This window comes from Natator depressus, chromosome 4 (genome assembly GCF_965152275.1).
Source record: "Natator depressus isolate rNatDep1 chromosome 4, rNatDep2.hap1, whole genome shotgun sequence".
Classification (NCBI taxonomy): Eukaryota; Metazoa; Chordata; order Testudines; family Cheloniidae; genus Natator; species Natator depressus.
Window position 1 is genome coordinate 137,980,231 of NC_134237.1, and position 23,716 is coordinate 138,003,946.

At 46.6% G+C, this 23,716-nt stretch overlaps 1 protein-coding gene across 1 annotated transcript in view; it reads right to left on the reverse strand.

Annotated features, from left to right (window-relative positions):
- The window catches only part of DYSF (dysferlin), a 303,950-nt gene that overhangs the window by 67,756 nt on the left and 212,478 nt on the right, over positions 1-23,716 (reverse strand). The window contains exon 42 of the mRNA XM_074951962.1: positions 8,570-8,632. Coding sequence (XP_074808063.1) covers positions 8,570-8,632 — 63 coding nt within the window. The remainder of the gene's footprint in view (positions 1-8,569; positions 8,633-23,716) is intronic.

Below are 23,716 nucleotides of genomic sequence, written 5' to 3' on the forward strand. Positions count from 1 at the left end.
ACAGTTCCCATCACGGAGCAGCGAAGGGGCAGCCAGAAGACGGGCAGCAGCCTGTCATGTGCTCCCATCGGTTTCCCTTCTGGCTGATCACGCACCGCACACAACACAAGTGTATTGGGGCCTGTAACAGGGTGGCTGGCACCTGCTCCCTCTAGGTGTCTATGGACAGGAAGTGTCCCTTTTTATAGCCCTGCCCCCTTATCCCAGAATTCCTTGCTGTCCCAACCTCCATTCTAGGCTGCAGTCACTATAGGCCTGGGCTTCTCCTTAAAGGGCCAGCACTCTGTTACAGGGTCATTCCACCCATTCTCGTATCACCTTGGGGGATCCTTTAGGAAAATGAATCAATGCCAGTGCTGTACATGCAGCAGCACAGACCAGCAGCATGGACGTGAGGGTGCAGAATTAAAGAGGAGAAAAATCCTGCTCGTCCTTCTTCAGGCGATGACAAAAGTGTGGCGGGAGGGTCGGAGTTGTGACGTTACACGCCATATTCTTTATGGAAATATGCTTATGATATGGATATGACATAACTGAGATGTACTTTACGCAAGATGGCTCATGTAAGGTACCATTGGAAAGGTTATGGTTTACTGAATGTGATTATCCAATTTGTATGCCCGTATCATTTCTGTATCTGAAGTTACGAATATTGACCATGTTGCTGTATTTCAGATGTGCTATTTTGGGTGTCACCCACAACTAGTCCTTCAGGTACAATAATGAAAAAGCCAGACAGGGCTGATGGCCCATTAGGAAGAAACAAGAAGACTGAAGATATTAATCTCTCTTCTTCCTGAGAGTTCTCCTGGGACTAGCTGTGACACTGCTAGGTCAGGTGGTCCTGCCACCTGGTACTAAACTCTATCTTGGACTTCTAGTAATTTTCCACTCACAGGAGCGGGAGGTCAAGTTTGGAAACAAAAGGCTTCCCACCTTATGTAAATTCTATTTAAGGCTGGGAGGGAACGCATTCCAGACTCTCCTCCATGGACTACCCAAGGAGAAGGACTCCTGAAAGAACCTGAAGGGACAAAAGAGACTAACCTGAAGGGAAAGGCAGAGGTGAGTCCAGACTGAGACAGGGGTCCAGTCAGTAAAAAGAAATAACTAGAACTCTGAGCTACAGAAACTCTGCATCCTGCCTAATTCAACATTTAGGGTGAGAAATTACATTTTGTAACCTGTTTCTTTAGTGAATCAAGCTTAGTTTGCGTATTTTGGTTTATTTGCTCAGTAATCTCCTTTGTTCTGTTTGCTACCCCTTTAGCCACTTGAAATCTACCTTTTATAGTTAATAAAATTTGTTTTGTTTATTATTACACCCAGTTTCTATAATTTCTAACTGGGGGGGTGGGGCAAGAAATTGTGCATATCTTCCTCCACATTGAGGGAGGGGCCAATGTATGAGTTTGTGCGCTGCAGATTTTTCCATACAGTGCAAAACAATATACCTTTGGGTCTTCACTCCAAGGGAGGTGGGCACCTGAGTGCTGGAGCAAGTCCCTTAAGCTGAGGCTTCCCAGAGCTGATCACAGTGTCTGTGTCTTTCTCCAGAGGAGTGTGGCCTAGCCTGTGTGTGTGCTAGAGGAGGCTTAAGAGCCTGGCTCAGCAGGACAGGTGGGCTCAGTGGTATCTCAGCACATCAGGTGGCATCTTCAAGGGGTACAACCTGTCACAGGAGTCTCCTTTGACCAGCCCCCAAATTATTTACGGCTAGAGCTGTGAAATGATCATCTCTGGGAATTTCAGGCAGCATTTCTTCTTCCCCACTGTGTCATTAGTTCTCCACCTTGAATGTTTTGCTTTCTTTCCAAATTTGGACAAAATGGATATTTGTTTGGATCTAAATAACGCAAACATTTGGAAACAGACGAGGGAAAGAACATTAGAACGGCCACAGTCGGTCAGACCAAAGGCCCATCTAGCCCAGTGTCCTGTCTTCTGACAGTGGCCAATGCCAGGTGCCCCAGAGGGAATGAACAGAACAGGGAATCATCAAGTTATCCATCCTCCGTCACCCTTTCCCAGCGTCTGGCAAACACAGGCTAGGGACACCATCCCTGCCTATCCTGACTAATAGCCATTGATGGACCTCTCCTCCATGCATTTATCTAGTTCTTTTTTGAACCCTGTTACAGTCTTAGGCTTCACAACATCCTCTGGCAAGGAGTTCCACAGGCTGACCATGTGTTGTGTGGAAGAAATACTTCCTTTTGTTTATTTTAAACCTGCTGCCTATTAAACTTCCTTTTGTTTGTTTTAACAGCTTCTCTCCAAAAGTCAGCTAGGCCAGGGGCCCTGTGTTTACAATATGCACTGGCGTCGGTAATTGTCCTCGTTCTGCCCCCCCCTCCCCCCCGGATTAGGGTTGCTTTGGGCTGTGCATGTGTGCTTACAACCAGAAAAGTGGGAGGGGAAATGGAAGGCGAGAGCGGGAAAGTGGCTTTTCTGAGGACACACACCACGAAAGTGACAGAGCCAGAAACAGAGCCCCGATGGCCATTGCTGTGCCTGCTCCGTTGGACCACCCGGCTTGGATGGAGTTTGTGAGGCTGCACAGAAGCATAAAGCCCCCAGGCTCACACATCGCACTGACCGCTTACATGTCATAATACGTCCCCTCAGAAACTTGACTGCCGTCGCCTGCTCTATAAACCGATCCAGAGCATCGGAGCCTCTGCAGCGTTTCCCTCCAGATTCCATTATTCGCTAGCGCCGCTTCACGTCCTCTGCCAGAGTGGCACAATGGACCGGGATGTGCACAATGCTCAAGGGAGCAACCGCAGGAATGCGGAGAGGGAGGGCTGGACTTTGTTTCAGAGTGGGATATCAGCTATCAGTTTCAGCTGTAGATATCTGATCCCGACAGCTCGTCCAGCTAATAGTAACAGGATAAGCCGTAAAATATGTGCTCTGATTTGGAAGTAGCAAACACAGCAAATAACCAATTATTCCAAATAGTTTACAGATTTCAACTCTTCTTTTTTTTGGCCCATGTTCTCCTCACTAGCTTGTCATGGGATGAGTTATTTGTATGTGTTACAACTAATGACACAACTAGCCAACAAAATAAAAAGCCTTGTAATGATTTGGGCAAATAGCATGGGATTGCTCCTTCTGCTCCAAATTATCATGATTATTTTATATTACAGTAGCGCTTAGAGGCCCCAACCAAGTTCAGCATCGCACTGTGGTAGGCGCATAGTGAGAGGCAGTGTGGCCCCAAACACCTTACAATCTAAACAGACCAAGGTGGGCAGAAAGGAAGCACTGTCAGGTCCATTCTACAGGTGGGGATGCAAGGCACAGAGAGACACTGGGTATGTCTACACAACTGCTGAGAGGTGTGACTCCCGGTTCGCAGAGCCGTACACGTGCTAGTGCCTGCAAATAGCACGGTGGTCACAGCAGCGCGAGCCCATCAGAGACTCTAGGCACATATTTGGTTGCCTAGCCTGAGCCACTGCAGTCACACTGCTATTTTTAGGCCCCAGCATATATACATCTCATGGGAATCATGCTTCCCAGCTGCAGTATAGATGTACCTGGAGATCAAACAGGCAGTGTGTGAAAGAGGCAGGATCTGAACTCAGATCTCCTGAATCCCAGTCCAGTGCCTTATCCACAAAACCACCCTTCCTCTCAATCTGACCCCCCTCTGGATACATGTTCTTTAAAGCTCACCTCTATAGAAATCCATGGTACGCCCACATCTTGAATACTGAGTGCAGATGTGGTCGCCCCATCTCAAAAAAGATATATTAGAATTGGAAAAGGTTCAAAAAAGGGCAACAAAAATGATTAGGGATATGGAACGGCTTCCATATGAGGAGAGATTAATAAGACTGGGATTTTTCAGCTTGGAAAAGAGACAACTAAGGGGGGGATATGATTGAGGTCTATAAAATCATGACTGGTGTGGAGAAAGTAAATAAGGAAGTGTTATTTACTCCTTCTCATAACACAAGAACTAGGGGTTACCAAATGAAATTAATAGGCAGCAGGTTTAAAACAAACAAAAGGAAGTATTTCTTCACACAACGCACAGTCAACCTGTGGAACTCCTTGCCAGGGGATGTTGTGAAGGCCAAGCCTATAACCGGGTTAAAAAAAGAACTAGATACATTCATGGAGGCTAGGTTTATCAATGGCTATTAGCCAGGATGGGCAGGGATGGTGTCCCTAGCCTCTGTTTGCCAGAAGCTCGGAATGGGCAACAGGGGATAGATCACTTGATGATTCCCTGTTCTGTTCATTCCCTCTGGGGCACCTGGGATTAGCCATTGTCAAAAGATAGGATACTGGGCTAGATGGACCTTTGGTCTGACCGACTATGGCCATTCTTATGTTCTTATGAGTTTCCTTGTGGGCCTCACTTTTCACTCACCTACACCAGTGCAAACTGGGATAACTCCACTGAAGTCAATAGAGCTCTACCGGTGCCGAAATGGTGTGAATGGAGAACCAGGCCCATTCAAGAAAACAAACAAATGCTCTTCTCTCCTGGTCCAATCCTGCAAGGTGCATGGGGGAGAATTTAAAGCTCAAATGGAAACTGGAGACTTTCAGTGAGAATCAGGTACCTAGCTACCTTTTGTGCCTTTGACCTCCTTCCCCTCAGCACCCCACACAGAGATCAGCGAGAGGGAACAGGGCTCAGGATTGTCAACAATGAAAGGAAAGTGTTGTTTAGTGTATTAGGAGAGTGTGTCTGTGAATTCAGAGCCAACAGGCATTTCCAAAGGGATTAGCAGCCCCTGACATTTTACACTAGATGACAATTCATAGACTGTATGGCCAGAAGGACCCACTATGATCATCTGATCTGACCTCCTGCATAGCACAGCCCAGAGAATTTCACCGAGGGATTCCTGCACCCAGCCCATCACTTCTGTATCTTCCTAGTGGGGGAAATTCACTGCTGCACAGCACAGATGAGCACACGGACTCTCCATCAATCAAGTCCTATTCTGAGGGGTTAAGTGGCACACAGGCTCCCAGCACAGCTGGGAATTTCACCATGCTGGTGTGAGGACTCATAAAGAGCAAGCATCGAAATGAACAGTGGTCAAAAGCTACTGGATTGTAAAATTTGCTACTTTCTCTGCTAGTTAGTTGCAAAAATGATCCAGTCAGGGAACAGAAGCAATAGTACAACAACTAGCCAAAACAGCACAAGTTGCAAGACTTTAAGATCTTTGGGGCAGAAACTGTGTCTACCAACAAGGTCTGTACAGCCCCTTGCACAACGGGGTCTCAGTCACGGTTGGGGTGTTTCTGGGCACTGCTGAAGTACTACTAATAATTGAAAATAATAATAATTACGTGAATGGCAAAATTACTTCAATGGCAAAATTTACATATAACTGCAAACAACAAATAAATCTGAGAATTTCACCAGGCAAAGGTTGAAATACTGGATTTTCCTGAGGGATGGGGATTATCATTATGGAGGTGCTAGTTGCAACTCCATAGTGAAGGTTGAATTGAGCTGTGCACTAACTGAAGGCTGAATCCCTGCCTTACATATGAAAAATACAGAATATCCAGCCCCCAAACATCCAGAACTTATCTTTGAATTCATAATTAATGTTCTGAGATATTACTAATAAACCTAACTAGTTTAGCAAATAAAATTTTTAAATGGGCCCTTTAACAAATTTTGCATCTCCCCTTTGTCCCTAATTATCTTAATAACTGAATAACACAGACTCTTCAAACTTTCCGTGTAGTTAAAATTCACTGAAATCTTGTGTGCACACACTATGCTTGAAGAAATTAAATTGTAATTAAGCTAAGTTACTACTGATTGTTGTATGTAACTTGATTTATTTGAGCATAAGCTTTCATGAGCTACAGCTCACTTCATCGGATGCATTCAAGTACTCCTTTCTTTTTGTATGTAACTGTTATGCTTTATACAGCCCATGGATAGGGACCAAGTCCACAGCTCGTGAAGCTCTTAAGTGGACCCACTGAGACATCACTTTTCCTCTACAACTAATCTGCATACAACGGTTCTGTTGGCTGCAGTGTATTAAGGGTAGGCAGGAGATAGGGACACAGCTGTCAAGTGTTCTCATTGGTGGATTACTTGGTCCAGCCCCATCACTGCATTTTAGATGTTCCATAGCCACATGCTAGCTTGGGCATTCTTCTCAGAAAGGCTCCGCTGCAGGGAGAACAGAGGAATAATGTACCAAGGGTCATGGTGGATTCTCCATCACTGACAATTTTTTCTTCCTAAAAGCTGCTCTAGGAATTATTTTGTGGCAGGCCTCTGGCCTGTGCTATATAGGAGGTCCGACTAGATGATCAGAATGGACTTGGGATCTATGAATCTGTTAACTCAAGGTAAAAACCCCATGTGGACATGCCCAAAGATGTGGGTACACTAGTCTTAAACCTTGGATTGCCACTGGTGACAAATCCACAGCCTCCTGCCTCATCTTGTCTCACTGTCCTCCAGGGCCACGGGGCCAAATCCAGACCCAGTGAGATCTGGTGGGACCCTGTGGACTTCAGAGGCACTGTATGTGTGGAATTTTTGGCCATAAAAGTTTTTCCAAATATTTAACCTAAAATTTTCCAGCTGCAGCCTCTACGCCCAATTCCAAAGCAACTAAAGGCCCTGTTTTTTGTGCAAAGATCCTTAGCAATAAAGAACAGGGAGACATGGAGGGTCAAATACATGGGGTGTGAGTGGTGCAGCTTTGAAAACAGAATGGATTCCAAGGTTTTCCCCGAGAGGCGTCAGCAGGGCTTTAGATCGTGAGGTTTATTATATTTAATCACATTCTTGTAGGGTTCCAGCACACAGAACTGGAATTGGTTTATTGCAGCCCAATATTCTGTGGCTTTTATTTTAAATTAATGACTTGCAGCTTTTTTTTCTTTTCAAAATTTTACTTGAACTAAAGCGAAAACATATTCACCTAAATTAAAGATGTTGATGAACAGGGGAGGGAAAAGACTATTTATGGACCTTTGTTTCCATATTCTAAATCCTAGCAAAGCCACTCATTCTTCTTTCTGCATGGAGAAAGGAAACCACTTTGGGGAAAAGATACGTTTTCCAGGCATAAAAAATATATTAGGTTTTAAAGGTAAATGTGTTCATTCAACAGGACAGATGGGTCTGTTTAAAGGAGATGAGAACACAATGTACATGACACATTGGACCATATCTGTGTAGATGCCACTGCAGGCTTTTTACATGCAAAAAGCCGCAGCAGCAAGAACCTACAATGCAACAAATGGAACATACTCCATCAACTACCTGTTCAGTACAGCCTGCGGAAGCCCATCTCGGTCTCTTTTAGCAGTAGAATTTGAACCTAGCCTTACCAAATCCAAGGGGATTTATTGTGCCTAATCCCAGAGAAACACAAAGTTTAGATACAGACTCAGATCTGAATGTCTTCAAAGGCTTTGGCTTTGGGATTGGGTTTGGCCCTTCTTTGTTGTATACATGAACACATATCGAATCAGGTGAGGGCAGTGTTGGTCGGGAGGAATTACTTGGATTTATTCCAGTTAGGGAAATGGAAAGCAATGCAGCTAAATTCTGACTTCAGGGGTGCATGGGAAACTCTTGTTGACTTCAATGGAAGCAGAAATTGTCCTATAGTTTATGGGTCAAATTCAACCATGGTCTAAACAAGTGGAATTTTTCCCTGACATAGAACAGGACCACTGCCGGTCTACAAAGCTACACCTTGTGGCTATCGACCCAGATCAAGGGACACAATTTTATCACCCTGTCTGGCAACAAAAACTAAGCAAACTTTTGATTTTGCAAAAAATTCAAGGTGGGAACAAGATACTGCACTTTGTTACAAATGGGCGAGAGGCGGAATGATTTGACACCACCTGTGGGCCTTCCCTCCATACAGCTCTAGCCTTCATAGCACTCCTCTAGACCCAGGGGACCAAGATTGCCCTGAAAATCCATCTATAGGCTGCTGCCTTCAAAGCACTTAGGCTGAAAATCTGTCCAGTGCAGTGGACCAGCACCACTTGTCTCTACACGGCTTATGTCCCACTTAAGACCAATGCTGAGGGCTTAAATGGTGCCTAGGTCTCCTATTAGTCCCCTAAACAGGGATGGGTTTCACCCTGAATACGTTTTTTTAGCTCTTCCCACAAATGACGAGAAAACATACCACTTTGACAAATGAACTGGGTAAATAAGATCTAGAGCATCACGAACTGCCATGCAGGATCTGGATAATTTCCACCTAATCCCACATCTTGGACTCAAACCCATATCCCTTCTTCTTCACAAGGCCAGCCCTCCAGAACATGCGTAGCTGGGCACTTACAATCGGAATAGGAGGGAGGATACTTTCTGGTTGTCCTCCCCAACCCCACCTTGGTTTCTTTAACTTTAAGGGAAATGATTGACCAAAGACAAACATGCCCACAAACTGTCACTTTTCTAGCAGATCAGAGGAATCTTTTACCAAAAGCCCTGCTCCAATTTTTGAAGATTTTTTTTTAAATGATAGTCTTTATGAAAACCAGGCAACCCACTTAAGTAAGTTAGAAATGAAGCAATACATACATGGAGATCGGCCCAAGAAGCTGGCATGTTAATTAGAGCGGAGCTGGTCATGCCCTCTGCAAGCTACAAATTAAAATGACTGGTTAGCAATGGGGTTAGGGAAACACAGTTCAACAAAACGACAAAAGCAAATTTTAGAACAAAATTAAGGAATCAAAACAATGCAAAAGCCTTCCAAATAACAGAGCCACATTCTCCCAAGACTGGACTCTGCCAGCGTGAGGGGAGGATATGGGCCATGATCTGTAATCATTTCCATAGCTATTTTTAGGATAAGCTAAAATGTTCAGGAAAATCCAAATCTGAGGAAAACAGAAGGGTTTGTGGGGGTTGGGGTTGGGCAGTGTTAAGTGAATTTAGTGTTGGGGAAAAGAGACAGATTGACAGTCCTGGAGACTGAAAGTTTCCGCACGTGGATCAGGGACAGCATAGACAATTGCAGGCCAAGTGTCCCTGGTGTTGCCTTACCAATGTGCCTTCCTTGTCTTCACTAGGAAAATCAGAGTACGGCCCAGAGGAGCGTGATGAACACTTGTCAAGCACAACTTTGCTGTCAGTGTGGATGGGGACTGGTCAGGTCTCCGGTCACCACCGGGGTTCCAGAGGGTTCCAGGCTTCCAGAGGACTGCCTCCAAAGAAGTGTTTTTTTACCCACAAAAGCTTATGCCCAAATAAAGCTGTTAGCCTTTAAGGTGCAACCAGACTCCTTGTTGTTTTTATGGATTCAGACTAACACAGCTACCCCCTAATAGAGGACTGGTCTGTTCTCCTGACCAGCTAACACAGGGCTCAGTTCCTGTCTCCTGCTGAGAGCTGAGTTGTTGTTAACATCGTGTTAGTTAACACGACCTCTTGAGGTAACACTTCACCTAAAGTTCTAGCACAGATGAGCCTGAGTGTGAGGGACAAGCGTTCGGTCTCCAAGGCCCAGTATCCTTGGCTTCTCTACCAAGATTGGGGGTCAGTAGTAGTGGGGTTTTGTATGACTGTCCACTGGAAACTGCACTGAGACTCACGCTACGTAGAAGCTATGAACGAGGCTGGAAATTGTTATAAATATTGTCTCACGCATGAAACAAGATGACAGCTCACCCTGTAAACACAGAGAACCAGGGGTGCTGAAACAATTTTTATAGTGGGGGTGCTGAGAGCCATTGAACCAAACTGTAAATCCTGTATATGATGGAAATCACTTCAAGTCATAGGGTGCGGCAGCACCCCCAGGACCCCTACTTCCAGCATGTATGCACAGAACCTGAAATGAAATGAGCTACATTCACTGCTGAGGCCAATGGTGTCAGCAGGAATAAATCAAGCCCAAGGTGTTTTAGCACAGGCGATTAGGAAACTCATGAGCCAGATCTGTTCTAAACAAGCACTGAATGGAGCTGCTTGTCCTTGGCCAACAAACAGCTGTCCGGTTGGTTGTTTAGATTGTCTCTTCTCCACCATAAATAATGCAGCAGGCTGAAACTGGACCAACATCTCAAAAGGAGGAAATGTCTGAACTGCACGTTTCTTTTGGGGGTGAGAAATGGTGGGACAAACAATGGGAGACGCTCACCAAGAAACAATGTATTGACTTGAACATCAAGCTGAACTTGACAAATTTCCCATCAAGCTCATGGTTTAAAGTATATTTCAATCCAGTTACGTATTGTTGCCAATGGCCCCTCACTGTCCATGGAGTGAAGCATCCAGGGTGCTATAAAGGGGGGAAGATTGTAATAACTGTGACACATTGCGTGAGGCTGATTCTAGAGCCAGACTCTAGAGTGGAATCCCATTATCTGGGCTCAAGCCACAAAATTTAGATCCAAACCCAGGCTTCCAGGGCGTCTGCAGCTGTTCAGGATCCAGGGGTCTGGCACAAAGAGGGAGCCCATCCCCCGGTTCTCAACTGGAAAATCACCAATGCTGTGAGCAAGGACTCAGATTTGGGCTTTGATTTCAGCCCAACTCCCACGAGCACCCTGCAGGTTTATGGCAGATGAAACTCAGACTGGGAGCCTTGTGATCTGTTACCCATCAGCTCCATCAGGGGCGCCAAGATTCTCTTTCCCACTTGGCTGGGCTGGTGGTCAGAGCACGTCTCAGCTGAAAAGCACCATGGGGCTCAGATTTCCAAACGTGCTCAGTGCCCACACTGGGTGGGGGGCATATTTCAGCTCCCATTGAGGGACCTTAGGTGACTTTTAAAAGAGCCCATTGAGAACGAGACTGCTGGGGGCTGGAAGTCTGGCTGCTCTACCAGGTGTCTAAATGGACACTGGGATCTTCTGGAAAACCTGGCTGACAAATGTGGGTGTTGAGTCCTCATCAAAGTTCAGGCCCATGAGCATCTGCCAGAAGGGTTTAGTGTAACTGGGCACCAAGGTGTCATTCAGGAACCCTGCAAAAGGGTGCTGGAGAGCCTGGGTGCGGTAGAGTTTCCTTCTTGTGGGTCTCAGGCAGTACATTTCCTGCTCTACGTTATTACCCATGACATTTCTATTGCATTATGTACACGGTAACAATGGGCACATTCTGCACACATTTTTTTAAAACAAACTGACCATCCTGCACACATTTTTTTAAAACAAACTTACCATCCCACACCTGCTAGAGACAAGGGTGCACCTCAGCTCGGTGGCATCAGAGGCCGTGTTTTAAAATAAAGACAACCATGTGATCCTGTTACCGAATTACACTAATCTGATGTGCAAGGAACCAAAACCAGACTTGGAAAGAAGTGGAGCAAACGGCTTAGAGACACGCCGAGGAATACACAATGCACTCAAGACGAGGGGGAAAATAACCTTTTCCCTTGCTTCAGACACAATCGGACAATCAGCACAGAGCAATGCTGGCATCCACTCCCCTCCACATGTGTGTGCAAGCATGAGGCAGACGGGGAGTCCATACATGGCTGGGTAAAGTTTCCATTTGCCAAAGACAAGACAGAAAAATGCCCAAACCAGTTTGGGACCTGATTGCTTGAGAGATCACTTCTCCCACACATGGCACACTGCTCATTGTAACCATTGGGGGTGCCTGAGCTGAAGGCCTAAAGGCTATTATGACTCATATGGCAATAGTAGCTAAAGGCCCTAACACAAGATCTGGGCCCCACTCAAGGTCACAGGTGGGGACAGAACCCAGGTTTTGCCTGACTCTCTGTCTGTTGCACCATGCTTCCTCCCAATGCTTCAAATGGGAGGGGACAGCTGGCAGGGTGATCTCCAGGAGGAGCCCCCCGCTTTGGAACTCATCCCCACTCCTTCTTCTGAACTTGCCCATATCTGTGGCACTAGAGGTTGCACTGCAACGCCCATCTTCACAGAAGGGTCACATGGTGCATAATTGTTCTCTCGGTTTACTGGACCACCTAAGAGAACAGAAAATTATACCCCAGCTATAGAATTCTATAGGATAGTCAAACACCCTACAGAAAGGTTAGAGAGAGACGGCGGGTGAGGTATTGGACCAACCTCTATTAGTGAGACAAGCTTTCGAGCCACCCAGAGCTCTTCTTCAGGTCTGGGAACGGTACTGAGAGTGTATTTACTGATAGCGTTGTGTTTAGCTATGACATTCTCAGTACCTTTGCCAGACCCGAGGAAGAGTTCTGTGTGGCCTGAAAGCTTGTCTTTCTCACCAACAGATGTTGGTCCAATAAATGATAATATTTCACCCACCTCGTCTCTCTAATAACCTGGGACCAGCACAGCTACAACTGCACTGCACACAACCACAGAAAGGCTGTCATTTTCTATTAAATTCGATAGGACTAGAATTGTTTCCATAGTCCTTTATTTGTTTCACACAAATAAAATTCCACAGGACTTTTGCATAACAGTGTCAATTTTCATGGGCTTTTTGGGGTGAGAATGGAAAGCTTGGTTGGCTGTCGGGAGATTTTTATTATTATTTTCTGGGAGTATGGCTGGGCTTCTGGATTTGGGGTGATTTCAGTCACATATTTTTTTATTTGATTTGATTTATTAACAGATCTATTCTTTTACAACAGAAATCTTATAACACTTGTTTTTCAACTTAAATAGAAATAACATAGTATATATACAAATACACAATTATAAATTGGCCTATGGGAGTCCCTAAAGCTGAACTGATGAGACCTTTCATTATCTCATGTTCTGGTCCAAACTTCTGTTTTTCTTACCTTTATATGCGTAACCTATTCATTAGTTGTCCTATCAAAACTCTACACAATATTAAGCTTTTCTCCTTTTTCCTCCTATTTTCTTTGTCTTAATATCTTAATTTTGAGTTTCACTATTGTTGAAGGGATTTCTCTCTCCCATAGTATTCAAAGAAAGTTCTCAAACTATCCAATTTGCTGACAGCGATTCCTCCAGCAAACTCCAAAAAGTTCCACCAGATTTCTCAGTACAGGAGTTAGCTTTTTTTCCTTTCTCCTTTGTAAAACTCTGACTTGATGAGTTAATTTTTCTAGTACCAGAATTTCCTACACTTTTTGATACCAGTCAATACATTTAGGGGAGTAACTCCTCTTCCACCATCTTGCTATGGTAATTCTAGCAGCAACCAGGAGATGAGTGATCAATTCCTTAGGGCTTTTATAAGATGCAGAGTTTTTAGGACAATTTAACAAAAACACTAAGGGGTTATCTGACAGCTGACACCATTATCTCCTGTATGGAGTCCCCAACAGCTTTCCAAAATGTCTTAATTTTGGGGCAGACCCACCATGTTTGCTCCCATTTTACTACATCCTCTCCAGCATTTTGCCCGCCCTGTACCATAAATTTCTTTAACTTTAAGGGGAGTTGGGTGCCTTTGATAAAGAATTTTAATGTCATTTTCTTTTTATTAACATGTTTATTGAGATAGACAGAGAATCGCTCCATATGTTCTCCCGTTCCTCAATTTTAGTGTCTATGCTTACCTCAACTTTCCATCTTTTCATGAACATAGTTATTTCCTGTGGGTAACAGTGATTACTTTGTTAGGCGTGGAGATAAGCCTTTGAGTTTCATGGATGTAGTGAGTAGTTTCTCAAATGCGATCAATTTTCAGCTTAGGTTTGCCTTTTTTGGGGGGTGGGGTGAAAAATGTCTCAACAGTATTGATATGCTGGAATGTTGATGTCTTTTGCAAGGTGTAGTTCAACGGAGCGTGTTTTTGATTCTTGTAAGACGTGCCTAGAGCACTGGCACGTACTTTTTTCCTTTGCTGGTTGTATGAAATTGAAGTGAATAAATAAATGGTTTAATTTCTTTTTACATATATATAAATTAAAACTCTGAGCTACTCCCTGCTCAGGGTTCTTTGAGGCACACCCATATTCTCTACGTATGTCTTCTAGAGACTGATAGATCTTTGGGGCCAGAATCGTCTTAATTTGTGGACCTTGCGCACACAGTCAGTACTAAAATAATAATAGTAATTGTCCTCCCAGTTTTGCTCTTCATTAAAATAGACATTCAGGAGCAATAAACAAAGAGGTAAAAACACAGGAATGGAAAGTGCTAGAAAAACACGAAAGATTTACTTTTACAGCTCCCAAAGCAAAAGCAAAACAAAAGTGTTTGTGCTCTGTGAATATTGAGCTCATACTGAACTCTGTGGATGTCAAAATGCTTTACAGGGGACGGCAAATATCATCACTGCTGTTTTACAAGTGGAGAAACCTATAGCATCGAGAGGTGAAGTGATTTGCCCTGGTTACGGACACAGCCAGGACAAGAATCCAGCTCCCTCATTGGCCAGGCCAAAGCCCTATGTACCAACCTATACAGACTATAACGCCTATACAGACGGTATTCGTGAAATATAGGCATGTGCTATGTAGTCCATCATTCCCCCAGCCTCATAGACAGGGAAGTTGTCAGGTTAAAAAAAAAAGATGAAAGAAAAACAACTTTTGATTGGTATGTTTTGGACATTTTGTGCCAAATTCTCATAGATTCAAGGCCAGAAAGGACCATAACCAGATGTCTGACCTCCTGTATAGCCAAGGCCTTCAATGGTGCATTAACCCGGCCACACAGCTGTCTAGACAAGGATTTACAGGTTAACACATGTTGACTAACTCCTTCTAAAAGTCTAACGTTGACAAAGCACATTCCCTTTAATGCTGCTAAGCTGGTCACGTTAAGCACATGCTAAGCTGGACAAGCCTCTTGCAGTGCACATGTGATCAATTGCACGTGATAAATTAGAAGCTAATGATGAAAATCTGGCCCACGGAACCCAAAGACGGGACTGAGGCTGGAGAACCACTCAAAAAGGAGTAACTACCCAGCTCCAATGTCACGTGGCACCAGTCATCATCCCAGATGCCTTGCGATCAGGGTTCAGACAAGGGCGCAGCTCTAGTGGCACTAAAAGACGACCTCATGGCCACAGACACAGGTCAGATCTCCAGGCTCGCACTGCCGGACCTCGCCGCAGCCTTTGACAGAGTGAACCGGATAGTACTGCCCACCCGCCCAACATGATATAGCGGGAGCAGATGGTCCAGTACTGCAGGGGCTCCAGTCGTCCCTCTCCAGCAGAACTCAGGGTGATGATGAGCAACTTCTCCTCCTCTTCGAAGGCCTGGGACCTGCTGGGCCCCACAGGGATCCAGACTAGCCTTGCTTCTCTTCGGTATCTACATGAGACCTCTGGGAGAGGGAATGAGATGACCCTTGCCCCCACCCCCAGGTTTAGCGGCTGATGAAATTCAGCTATGCATCTCACGCTCACTCACTGCCACTGCTAACGAGTCCGATTGTCTATAGGAAATTAACTCTTGGATGAAGAGCAGCTGGCTCAAGCTGAACCTAGGCAAGACCCAAGTGATGCTGCTCGGTTGGGGGAAATGCTCTGAAGAGCTGGCGAAGACATTGTCTCCACCTTCCATCAAAGGCTTCCAGCCCCCATTTGTTAAAAGGCTGCAAAGCTTTGTGGCTCTATTTGACACCTCGCTAAGCCCGGATGATCAAGGAGCATCAGTTTCCAAAAGATGCCTTCTTTCACCTCCAGCTCACCTGGAAACTTCCCCCCAACGAGGAGCAGGCCCCAGTGATCCCTGCGTTCATCAGCTGCAGACTGCATTACTGTAACTACCTGTGTCTGAAGCTGCAGGTGAAAATGATTCCCGGGCTCTAGCTGGTACAGAATGCAATGCCCACTTTCTCCATGGCTCAGGCTATGGTAAACACATCAGACCCACCCTCAAGACCCTGCACTGGCTCCCCGTCAGCTTACAATGCTGGATTAAGGCCTTGGCCCTAATTTTCAAAGCAATTAAAAGATCAAGCCCCAGCCGCACCAAAGACTGAACTTCGACCCATGACGCCCCGTGACAGCTGCGCTCCTCCGGGACAGGGCAGAGCTCAAAGCCCTGAACGGAATGCTGGAGAGCTAGGGTCAAAGCGCTCCCTGTTGAAGGGATCCAGCCACAGGACAATCGCCCACAGGAGATCAGGTGAATCCAGAGCCTGACCATAGCTAGGAAACATTGGAAAGACTTCATCTTTGAAAAAGCCTTTCCACCATCATTGACATGCACAATCTGAACACCCCCCTTTCGTTCCCAACACCCGCTAAAAATCCCCACCGCCAAGCAGAGTTCTGACCCCCGAAAGGGAGAAGAGCTGGAGACTCCAGGAAGGGGGACTTGGTTGTTGCTATTGATTTTACATGGAAGCAGCTTCAATACAATGGCAATGGGTGGCAGGATTATACCCTAAGACATATAGATACTAGATAGGGAACACTCCAAAGTCTGGAGGCTTTTAGGGCTGGGAGATTGAGGCTGTCTCCGATTAGCGCATGCAATGGTGAATAACAACAGGTTAGGACCAGCAGCTCAAAGTTCAGGTGCATTTCAGAGCCTGTCTGCTCTGAAAGTCTTGCTAGATCAAGTTCCTGTATGAAATTTACTAATAGACACCCTACTCTCAGCTGGGATGGAAATGACTGTTTTCCTTTGTGGTTTCAGCATTTCCTGGCCAAATCTGGGCAAGGAATCACCCAGTTCTGGAAGGAGTCCTCACTTCCCATGAAAGTCAATGGAGATGAAGGTCATATTCAGAGCTTGCAGGATTGAGTGCTTAGCTCTGCAGGAAGCTTCTGCAACGAAGCCAGAAACCATGCAAATCTCAGCTAAACTTTGGGACTTGATGATACCAGAGGAGACACTTTGGTGTCTACATTTTGGGGGGGATCCCTTCCCATGATTAGTGCAGTAATAACCTTAACCCCTTGTATCTGAAGAGCTCATGGCCTCTGCAGGGGTGGTTAAGTATTTTTCTTATTTAGCCAATGGAGAAAGAGAGGCACAGAGGCTAGATTCAGAAGCAAACTTTCTTTGGGTTTTGATCCAGGATTCACATGTGAGCTGCTGCATTCAGACCTGGACCTTAAACTCCTCCAACATTGGAGGGGTTCAGAGCTGGGGTTCGGACCCCTTGCTATGCTTGCACATGCAGTAGCAGCCCCCCGCAATGCTGGATGAATGCCGAGGTTTGAAGCAGTTAACTATTGATCCCTCTTCTCTCTCCCCCAACCCCCTGCCGCTCGCTGGCCCTAAATAAAATTAATGTTTGTTCTCTCCGTTCCTGGCTGGAATAGCATGCTGGGGGGTGGGGGGAGCAGGAGGGGTGGATCTTGTGGCGCCAGTGGTGACAGGGTGCGGCAAACAGAATAATTATTTGCCCATGACGATCCACCACATCTAAACAGGATTAATTTTTGCCATTTAAACAGTTGCACAATGCCAGGGCATTCAGTATACACAATAGAGGAGTCTCTCAGCCTCGCTCCAAATTAGCCTAATTAGGAGCAGGCTTCAGGGTCGGCTTAAAGAAGAAACGGTCTGTAGTCTGATGCGGCGTGTCCGTCTCCCAGCAGCTGTTTTAGCCCTAGCGCTTTGGAGACTTGGTAGAGATCAGCTGGAAAAAATAAACTCAGCCCAGTGATGACAGATAGATCAGTAGAGATAGTGGCTGCATAGACTCAAATTAAATAGATACACACACAGTCGTGGTGCGTGCCAAGGGCCTAATTCTGCATTGATCCAAACCTCCAGCTGTCATTAACACCACACCGTCAGCAGCATTTTCCATTCACTTGACACTGGCGGAAACGGCTGTGCAAGGCCCGTGGCGATGGGGAATCAAACGTGCTTCTGAAGAGGCCTCCCACGCAACCCCCAGTTAGAGGGTGCCATTATTACAATTTATCGCTTCTATGGCTCAACGGCAGGCATAAATGGGAGCACTCGGGTATGGAGCCTGCTGCTACTGAAGTCACTGGCAAAACTCCCATTGACGTCAGTGAGTAGAATGGGACCGTTTTTTAAGGGTATGTCTATATGCAGCTCAAGCAGACATACCTGGGTCAGCGGGGTTCCCAGAGCAGTGATGTTGCAGCAAGGTGGGTTGGAGGTGCCCGTCCAGAACCGTGGGTAATTACCAGCAGCGCCAGTTCACACTGCTGCTGCACCACTCCAGGACCCAAGCTAGGTAGATTCAAGCTAGCTCAGGCATGTCAGCTCGAGCGGCAAACACAGCCAGTGGCTGCAGTGTAGACATACCCTTAGAAGCCTGAATCGCTGATTGGTGCCTAAATTGTGGGCGTTTGTAGTTAACTGCACCCCCAACACTGGTGGTGACCTTTTAAAAATAAAGCAGGGCTCACAGGTATATGTCTATTTACACACGCATGCATGTCTATCTATATAATCCCTGCAGCTTCTCTCTCTCCAGCATACTGCAGACATGTAAGCATGCATACATATAGAGCCACACAACAAATAGCAAATATTTGTTTTTAAATTCAGATTTTTCAATGCAAATTAAAACCCCAGCACTGAAATTTTTCAGTTTTCCAAACAAAAAAACCAAAAAGATTCTGAGCTTGCTCCCTTTTTTTCCTCCTTCCCCCCGCATTTTTCAGTAGCAACATGGGGGGGAAAGAGTGGAGAAAGCAAAAAGGACAGGGGGAGGGAACAGCGTGAGAAAGGAGAGGGAGGCGGAAATTAACAGTCAACACTTTTTTCTGTTTTTCCCATAAAAAAAAAAAATCAGAAGAGATCACAAAGGAATTAAAATCTTCCTGACATTTTTGGAAAAAAAAAGAGGCCATTTTTCAGCCAAAAAAAAATAATTCGGAACAATTTCATCCAAGATCTGGATGCAATGTCCAACTCTTGACAGACCCCCTGTGTGACCTGGGACAAGTCACTAAGGGTCAGATCCTCAAAGGTATTTAGGCTCCTCCATTGAACTCAATAGGAGTTAAATGCCTGAAATCTTTGAGGATCTGGGCCTTTATCCCTCCGTGCCTCAATTCTGTATCTGTAAAATAGGGACTGTAATCCTCGCTCCTCCCATTTGTCTGCCTCCCCTGTTGATATTGTCAGCTCTTCCACACAGGGGCTGACTCTCGCGGTGCGTCTCTGCAGCGCCTACCACAATGGAGCCATGAATTCGGTGGGGGCTCCTTTAAACATGAATAACACTGGCAACAGGCGTGTTGTCTGTGGACAGACGGGAGAATCAGGCTTTAGGGACAGCAGCCACCCACGCCTCAAGGGACATTCTGCCCTAGTGGGGAGATTCTTACCAACCCAAGACAAATGAAGGGGGAAAAATGGCCGATACACCCGGGCATTTCAGAGACTGCGACACTGACTCCACCCCCAGGCCCTGAGGGCAGTTCTATCGGGGCAGTGACCTGTGAGTGATGGCAGTGCCGATACTCTTGCCTCTATCCAGGCTTGCTCATGAAGTGCTGCTGGGGGCCCTGGGGGCGGGCAGGGGTCTTCACGCTGGTGGCCATGATGCAAGCCCAGGCCCCGCCGCACTAAAGACTCCAGGAAGAATTACCACCGAGGTTAGATTCCTCCTCACTAGGAGGCCTTCATCAGTGGGGAACGGGAGCAGAGTTCCTCTCCCTCGGCCGTGCTTCCTGACCGCCGCTGGGATTGCGGCCACTACCTTCTGGTGCAGCAAGGGCCGAACTGCAGCATTTAGTCACGAGTCTGAGAAGAAGGCCCCCATGGGGCGCTCTAGAACCAGCCTGAGAGACAGGAGCATTTTCCAGGCTGCAATGAGGATAGCAACTTACCCGGGCCACAACTCCTTAATGCTTTCCACTCCTACCCTGAGGTCAGGGTCTGTGACCCATCCAGCCCTAGATCTGAAAGGAGCTAGTCTCTAGCTCTGGGCCTCGCAATGGAAGGGCTGCAGAACAGAGCACTTGAGCAACTGGGCCAAAAGGAACTGGCACAGAGGCCTCGCTTAGCGTGCCGGGCAGAAACTCCCAGTGCAGCTGCAGCCTTGTCTCCGTGCCCGCAAGATTCTCAGCGGGCCGCTCTAATAAAGAGCATTTATAAGAGGAAATATTTTTTTCCCACACAAAGGCAGCAATTGGAATAATAAACAGCCGGCAAAATAAAGTTTAGGAATTTCCATTAACAAGAGAAAGAGGGCAATTAGTGAAGTGGCTTGGATCGCCCGGGTGCCTCTGTTTGCCCAGTCTCAGAACGCCAGACTGAGGGGATGGCCAGGGAAAATGAAAGGCAGTCACTTTAAAAACGAATCAAAGGAAATGCTTTATCTCGTAATCAGCCTGGGGAACTCTCTGCCACAATGTACCACTGAAGCCAAGAGATTAGCAGGAATGGACATTTGTATGGACAAGAGAAATATCCAGGTAAAATAGTAGATGTTAAAAAAATAATTAACAAGTGCTTTGGAAGGGATATAAACCCTCCTGCTTCAGGTCATAGCCCAATTAATGGGTGGTCAGGAAGAAACCTTTTTCTGTGGGCAAGTTATTCCATTAATTGTTGGGTTTCTTGCCTCTTCCACTGAAGCAGGTCTTACCAGCTACTACTGGCGACAGGATATTGAACTAGACAGACCAATGACTGATCCAGTCTGGCAGTTCCTATATTCCTAACACAAGGAACTATTTGAACCTTTCGCCCAAGCTCGAACTCGGCACTCTGCATTATGGTTTGGAAGAGTTCTCTTTGCTCCTTCCTCACCCCCTGCCATTCTCTCTCACTTCTGGGCTTCCCTGGCTCTAGTAAGGTTGCTGAGGCAGAATCAGGGAATACTGGACATCTCCCTCTGAGGCCTGTTCTTGAGCGCTCTCCGCCCAAATCTGCTATATATGGTAATTAGTAATAACCGCTCCATGCAGCTACTCGCCTCTCCATTTCCAGAAATGTCTCACTAACAAGGGTGGGCCCTCAGACTGCCATAGTAGGATCTAGAAGCAATCATGTTTGATAGCTGTCTCGCAAACTTACATCACCCACCTACCCCCCCTTTGCAGCCTGGCACAGCTCAAGCTTGCGGCATGTTTCCCCAAACTCTGGCGGTGATGATCCCAATCTGGGGGCATGCTTCCTTGAACAGAACCATGGCGTCTTGGATGGTTGCCTATCACTACTGGAATCTTGCCGCTTTCCAGGTGCCAAATCTGGGCCCAACCCGAGAAGCTTAGTTCCCACTGAAGTTGATGGCTGGGACCTTCAGTGTCTTTAGGCTCCGAGTCAATGATGCCCTGTTACCTCTGGGGGATTGTGGGCTGGCGGGCTCGCTCACCTGCCTGAGGCAATAACCAGCCACTCTCTGATCAGCTCACTCTCAGTCCTTGCCTCGGGGCTCAGTTTATTGTCCATGTGCACTGACAACAGAAAGCAATTGTCCCAGTATGGCTTGTGGGCTTCTGGCAGTTTAGTGCTCGGGGTCTCCCCTCAGGCTGGGGATGGTCCACAGAGCCATCCGCCCACAGCCCACTGCCTGCAGCCTGGACTGTAGCTATAGGAGACCATTCCCCTATTCTTCTCTGGGTCCCAGGACCCGCCTCTGTAACCCCCAGCTGGTGATCACCAGGCCCAGTCACCTGACGCTGCCCCGCTGGGTCTGATGATTCCCAGCACTCTCCTGCCAGGCTCCTAAGCGCAGGGTTGGCTGTCTGCTCCCAGGCCCTTCAAGGGGCTGGCCACCCTATGACAAAGACCTTTCCTCGCTTTGAGGTGTCATTCATTTCTGGCGGCTTGCAAACAAAGCCCATTACAAATGGGATGAACTGGGAAACCATGCAGAGGGATCTATGAGCAAAAGGATTGCGTGTCGCAGCCCCTGATGCAGAGTCGAAAGGAGACCATTGCTTCAAACACAGCCACAGACCCCACCTATATAGGGCCCCTGAACACCACTCCAAACCATTCCCACCAGCAATAATCACAGGACCACAGGCTCTCACCTCGCACCCAGAGTGGCAGCGGTCTGCAATTCCTATCTGCATGGCCGATAGCAAAGCTTGGGGAAGGGGTTTATTTCCCCACAGCTGGCAGTAAAGAGAAACCTCAGGGCAACTACTGTACAACAAAGAGAATCCCACTGGGGATCGGGGACCTTGTTTCCTGGTGCACGGGGCAGCGTGCGTGCAGCCAGTTTAGCTGTTGCTGTGTTTGGATGTCTACCCCACCAGCTGTGATCCATCTCATTAGGAGGCTGTTCAGCTTGGGCTGGCCTCCTGCAAAATCCAAACATGCTGCCAGGAACACAGACTAGAGCTGGTCCCAAATTTTCCAAGGAAAATGGGGGAGGGAGATAGTTGGAAAAGGGTGTTTAATCAAAAAACAAAAAAAATATTCATTTTTGACAAAAATTTTCATTTTTGGAAGTTTTTCAAAGCAAATAATTTTGGGGGGTGGGGACGGACTTTCTTTCTTTCTTTCTTTCTTTCTTTCATTCTTTTCTCTTTTTTTGTAATTTTTACATTTTTTGCTTTCAAAATGGTGGGTTTCCCTCCTTTTAGTCAGTTTCCCAATTTTGGCTAGTTAGAAACCAGTAACACTTTCACTTTTAAAAGCAACATTTCCGTCACTTAACTGTGTTACATTAAAAGTAAAAGTGTTTGCCCCCATTATCCCCCCTCTTCTGACTGTTTCCCAACATTTATCAGTTGGGAAGCAGTAACAGAGCACAGGAAAAGTGCAGGGGAAAACCTAATTTCCCCCATTTCCAAATTTCCCAGCAGGAAAACCAGAATGTCCCAATGGGACTATTGTAAAAGAGGATTTTCCCCAAGAGAACTTGGGCAGGAAAATTCCTGGTTCTCTGGCCAGCTCTAGTGAAGATCTTCATCTGCTTTAACTCACAGGTCATTAGAAGCACATCAAGAGCAATTTCTCCAGATTACCCCACCACTGGCCCAAGTCCCATCCAGGAATAGCCAACCTTGCTGGGTGCAATACACAGTCAGGGGTTAAATCTGTCCAGCGAAGTAACTGGAGTGACAGCAAGAATGAATCTGGCCCCAGGTGCCCATGTGAACGGCACCTTCCCCATGAGCAGGAGCCTGAGATGCCTCACGTCTCCCATGACTGATGAAGCAGACACAGTCGGGGCTGAATTCTTCGCTATCCTGGGGTAAATCCAAAGAGACTCTGACGGAGGTGCTCCAAAATTAAACCATGTGACTGAGAGCAGAGCTTGTCTCACTGTTGCCTAGGAGGTACTGAGGAGAGACGGCCAGAAGTGCTGCAGAACTGAAGCCGGAGTTTCCACCAGCATCGGTTCCCTCCCCACATCCCCCGTCCCTCCAGGCACCATCTCATGCCTAAACAAAGGTCCCGCCCGCCCCTCTGCCATCCCTTACAAAGCCAACCAACGCTGGACCCCCATCCCTTGCCCAGAGCAAATACTGTGCTCACAAATTCCTGGAAAGGACCTTCTGAAATGCTAGTCAAGCAAACAACAGGCACCCCCTAATCAGATTATTTACCGGGCTTTGACCTCAATTTTGAAGGACATGCTCATAAGAAAATGCTCATCCCAGCCCAATCTCCAGGTGCCGTGCCGCCAACAACTGTTCTGTGGGGTTCTTCTCAATGGGCATCTTTAGTATCAATCCACCCTTTGCTAACACACACCTCATAACCCAGCCACCTCCCCGGCCCCTCAGAGAAGATTTAACAGCAATCCCTGGGCAGAGGTAGCATGGTCCAGCACTTTACGCACAGACCTCGGAATCAGCAGTCTGCCGCTAGCTTACTGTGTGGCACTGGGCAAATTACTTCACTGCTGCCTGCCTCAGTTTCCCCCCTCTGTGAAGTGGGGAGAATAACATCTGTTAGAGCTAGACAAAAAACAGGATGACAGTTTC